The following is a 5,661-nucleotide window of genomic DNA, read 5'->3' on the forward strand; positions in this document are numbered from 1 at the left end:
CAAATATTTTGTGAAAAACATCAAAATTTTAATGAGTTGAATGTACAATTTTTAATATTAAAATTCCATTTTTACTGTCTTATTAAATATCCTTAATTAGAGTACTTATAATATTTTTCTTTAAAAAAGTATAGTAAATGAAAGAAAAAAAATGATACTTTTACCATATTACTTATATTAATTATTGGTGTATTCAATATTATCATTAATAAAAAAAAATTGTGAGTTGATGAAAGAAGTGAATATAATATTGAATTAAATAAAGTATACAATTGGAACAACAATTAATCTCATATTAAAAGAGTCATTTATTTTGATAGAACTTATTTTATATATGAATTATTTATTGTCAGATGGATGCAATATTACTTTCTTCGATTTACTACTACATCAGTAGATTTTTAATAGTTGTTTTAAAGTTATTTACTTACATTATAAAACTATTAAATTTTATCACTTTTAATCAAATTACTATTTATCTTTTTTCGTATAGTACCATAAATTTTTTATATATTAATCTCATTTATTATTTATAAATTATTTATATATTATCTTATTTATATATTATCTTTTTAATAATTACGTATTTCAATAAAAAAAAATTATTAAGTATAATTGGGATAAAATAATACTACCTTGTACCTAGATATAAGAAAAAATGTATATGAGTTAATCTAGATTTAGATAAATATAATATGTTTTTTTTTTGCTTTTATTTAAGACTCAAGAAGTTTGGAGGGAGTATTAATGTTGAATGAAAAAAATTATAGTTTACTTTAGAAAAGTATTTTCTATTAATGGTATCAGAAACATAAATTAAAATAATTAGAAAAAAATAATATATAATAAAGGCATAATAAAAAAAGAAGTATTAATAATTAATTAATATTATAAAATAACATATAATTTAAAATAAATATATTTTATTAAAATGACATACAATTTTAATCAGAGGAAGTAGTTTTTAACTTTGAGAATAACAAATAGTAGTGAAGAACAAAAAGTCTAAATAAATGATACTTAAAAAGAAAAGTAAGGGAGAGGATACTTTTTTTTGTTCCTAAATATATAACAAGTTGGCTAATTATATAAAGAAAATAATAAATGTTTAGCCAAAAATATAAATTTAAAAATAAATTTAAAAATAAATTTAGATTAGTAAATTTAATATTTTAATAATATTATTAAATTTTTTAAATTTAAAAAAATTATTAAACTTTTTACCGTAAAAAAGAAATTTTATAACATAAAAAGTATTAAATCTAAATTTGATTATATATGGACATATTATTTTTAAAACATTTGCAAGAGAGGATAGATTTTTCTTTTCTATCACAATAGTGATGTGATGGTTGTTTCCAAAATAATATTTGTAAATAATGATGATTTTTTTTAAAAGAGTTAATTAGTACAGTTGAAAATTTAAATAAAAAATCATTTAAAAATAATAATTTAATTTATATATACTATATGTGCGAATAGTTTTTTCTATCATCAATAAATCATAATTATAAATCTGTTAAAATATCTAACTTTAATCTAGTTTGTTAAAATATTTAACTTTATTCCTGATTACTTTAAAAATTACACAATAACTTTAATATAATCATAAATTTTTCTACATTAACAATAATTAAATTCAAAGAACAAATAAATTTATAAAAAAAAATGACTGCTTAGTGAAGTGATAAAGTTAACAATACGTGTCTTTTAATTTTTATAAGAAAGCTGATTTTAAGTGAATGCGTCTTTTTGACTTTTTCAACTATAGAGAATTCGGTATCAATTTTGAATTTTTTTGTTTAATTGCAATTTTGGTCCTCCAATTTTAGCTGAATTGCGAAAGTCTTCTATTTTATTTCTCCTCAGTTTTGGTCTCCCAAAGAGAATTTTGGTCCAAAACTTGATATAGTTTTATTATTGTGTGTTTATTTAAGTCACACAATGCCTCAATATGGTGTTACAACAATTGTACCTGAAATCTATTATCATAAATGATGTGGTGTGACTTTAAAAAATGACACTTCATCACATTTTTTATCACAATTCGGGGACCAAAACTGAGGAGAAATAAAATAGAGGACTACTTTCGTGATTAAGCTAAAATAGGAAGACCGAAACTGCTATTAAGCCAATTTTTTTTTTGTTTTAATTTGTCTTTTAAATGACAATGAAGTTTCTATAAGAAGAAATTATATTTTAAAAGAGAAATATTAAATTTTTAATTATATGGAAATCTATCATACGATAGTACATGGTAAAGCCTTATATGAATATAATTGCAAAAAAATTTTAGGAAATCTTATCATACGATAGATACATATATATATATAATTGTAAAAAGAAAAAGAAAAACCTTATATTAATGTTATGAATTTGGATCCTCTATCTCCTTCGAGGAAGCAAAAATTAAGTAAATATAAGAGATGATGATATTTAAAATGAAAGAAAATTGATGTGAAATAAAACAAATATTGTAAAACAAGTTCTATAATACTATAAAAAAAGATTTCCCTATTAAAGTTGACTAAATCAAGATCTATTCAATTTTGACTTTAATAATTAAATAAATTATTTTTATAATTAAAATTATAAAAAAAATATTTAAAAAAACCTAAAAAAGTAAAAATTTCACAAAATATATATGTGCAAATCAAATCTCTCTCTCTTTCATAAAACACATATTTGTCTCTCACCACACCACTCCATTAGCATCAATCGCTCACTATGAACCCTATCAAAGAAGACACAATTGACATTGAATCCATTGATGATCATAAAAAAGAAAGAGAAGAATCACAACAACATGAAAATGAATCTTCATCAATGGGGCATGCAGATGAAAAATCAATGAATAACAAAAGGTACATGCCCCTTTTAGTGATCAATTATCTTTTACTCTTCATTGGTTCCATCTCATCAAGTTTACTCTCAAAGTACTATTTCATCCACAATGGTTCAAGCAAATGGGTTTTAACTTGGGTTCAATGTGCTGGTTTTCCTCTCTTAATCATCCCAATTTTCATCCCTTATTATCTCCTCAATTCCACAAACACAAGAAAACCCTTCACTGATTTCACATTCAAAATGTTCCTTGCATCAATTTTTGTTGGCATCATGTTAGGGTTTAACAATCTTTTAATCTCATGGGGTGTTGCATATCTCCCTGTTTCAACCTCATCACTTTTACTATCTTCACAACTTGTTTTCAATCTCATTCTCTCTGCCATCATTGTCAAACAAAAAATCACTTTTTCAAATCTCAATTGTGTTATTCTTTTAACCTTAAGTTCAATTATCCTTGCCTTGAATTCTAGTAGTGAGAGACCAAAAGGGCTAACACAAAAATACTATTTTATTGGATTCTTTTGTACCATTGGTGCAGGGTTGTTATTTGCATTGTATTTGCCAGTGGTTGAAAAGATTTATAAAAAGGTTTATTGTTATGAAATGGTGATGGAAATGCAATTTATAATGGAAATTGCAGCCACTCTTTTGGCTACTATTGGAATGCTATTTGATGGTGGATTTCATGATATGAAGGAAGAAAGTGAGAAATTTTTTGATAAAGGAAACAGAGTTTATTGGGTGACAATTTTTGTTACTGTTGTGACATGGCAGTTTTGTTTTATGGGAACAGCTGGAATGGTTTTTCTGACATCTTCAATAACTGGTGGGATTTGTATGACAGCTTTGTTGTCTATGAATGTGTTGGGAGGTGTTTTGGTTTATAGAGATTCTTTTGGTGGTTTGAAAGCTGTGTCAACTTTTTTGTGTATTTGGGGATTCTGTTCTTATGTTTATGGTATGTATGTTAAGATGTTGGAAGAGAAAGGTAGAAGGGTGAATATGGAGAGGAATGAATCATCCATGGAGTTGATTGGTGTCATGAGGAGGAGTAGAGGTGCAACTGCTTCATGAATTGGTGTAGGGGAGATACTACAATCAATTAAAAAGTTTTAGATATTTTACTATAAAATTGTTTGATGGACACCCATTTTTTTTATACATATACAACACTCCATTAATCATGTGCACAAATAATATAGAAAATCATAGTTAATTTTGTAGTTTAATTAACTAGAATTTTGATTGAAATCTTAATTCATCATTTATTCTAACATTTTTGTGTTGGAATTCAATTATGAGTAGTTAGTCCCACATTGACCAGGAATTGATGCTATATTGGATATATAAGGAGAATGACCCATAAACCTAATGCCTTAAGGTTTTGGTTTGAGATGTGGTGTAAGTCTCCTATGAATGCTTGTTTAGCTCATTCCAAATGTTGTGCTCCCTCGGATCGTGGTTAATTTAGTGTAACATGTATACGAAAAATTAAGTGTATTAATATCTTTAGTGTTTTTTTATTCTTTTTAATAGAGTGCCTTAAGATTTTGATTGATTGTAATTAATAATATTGTAAGAATTGTTGGATTAAAGCATTTTTATTTTAAATTTCTGTGTTGGGTAATTAGCCATGTGGCCAAGAAATATTAAGCATTCATATTTGACTTATTTTATAATTTCATTGTGAGGCTTATCTTTATTCAATTGTGGAACTTTAATTTTTGTCAATAAAACTGTAGAATGATTAATTATTTGAATGCTACCAACATGTTGGGGTGCTGTTGATAGATAATTAAGTTTTTATAACTATAAGTATGTGGTCAGTGAAACTATAGAAGAATATTTATTAGGAGATATCAATTCCTTAAATAAAATCTTTGTAATAGTATTTGATTTCTGGCTAAGGGATACCTTAGACAATCCGAAACAGTTATTTGAATTCTTGTTTCCATAATACAAATATTTTACCAGTTGCATTTATATAAACTTCAAGAGTTTTATTTATCCATTGAAGTCGGCCTAGTAAAAACATGTTACGACAGCGTAACTATTTTATAATCTCAATGATTATGCCATTGAGTACAACTTTACAAACATTACATTGACTTTCGATGAAAATAATCATGAGTTATACTTTGTTCTTTTAAAAAATATAGTGGCAAAACTTACACATACTAATGTAAAAAAATAGGAATATCTCAGCTTCAAATTTACAACTAAATATATAAAATATCTCATTCAGCAATTGTGTAACCACAAATTTTGTTCATCATCTATACATATTGCTATTCAATCAAATAGCAAAAAAATAAAAAATAAAAAAAATCAATAGTTGATAATTTTGATATCACTATCAATATTTCCCGGCAGCTAAGTTGATCTTAGGCTATCACAAGAAATCTGTTCCTAAAGTCTATTTACTAGGATCTTAAATTGAGTCACGTATGATATGGCCTGCAATCTAAGGTGCTTCCAATTCACATTAGTACTCAATATATATCTCCGTGGCCTATACACTATTGCTATTATATTCTCATATGTATCACAATCAATCAATGTCACTTTATATATAGACATTTGTTGGGAAAAAAATTTATATCCTTAAATATAATTTTTTTTAGATTATTAAACACATTTATTATTATTTCGAAATATATTTTATTAATACTATTAATTTATTGGTATCTTTAAAGGTATAGAAACAAATTGAATACATTCACAAACAAATAAGGCATTAAATTTATTATTTACTTTTATTGATACGTGTGAACACAGAAGTACATGCTTGCAAAAAGAGACGGAGAGATTAAT

General features: G+C 25.1%; 1 protein-coding gene across 1 annotated transcript; it reads left to right on the plus strand.

Annotated features, from left to right (window-relative positions):
* The first annotated feature begins 2,673 nt into the window (after window positions 1-2,673).
* On the plus strand, window positions 2,674-4,485 carry LOC101488908 (probable purine permease 4). The gene has a single exon (XM_004488174.4). The coding sequence runs from the start codon at window positions 2,728-2,730 to the stop codon at window positions 3,919-3,921; it is 1,194 nt and encodes a 397-aa protein (XP_004488231.1). The 5' UTR covers window positions 2,674-2,727; the 3' UTR covers window positions 3,922-4,485.
* Window positions 4,486-5,661: the final 1,176 nt, after the last annotated feature.

Source organism: Cicer arietinum, chromosome 1, assembly GCF_000331145.2.
Source record: "Cicer arietinum cultivar CDC Frontier isolate Library 1 chromosome 1, Cicar.CDCFrontier_v2.0, whole genome shotgun sequence".
NCBI lineage: Eukaryota > Viridiplantae > Streptophyta > Magnoliopsida > Fabales > Fabaceae > Cicer > Cicer arietinum.

Bases quoted from the DNA above. Each gene is read 5' to 3' on its own strand.
- LOC101488908 (XM_004488174.4), top strand. From the start codon at position 2,728: ATGAACCCTATCAAAGAAGACACAATTGACATTGAATCCATTGATGAT.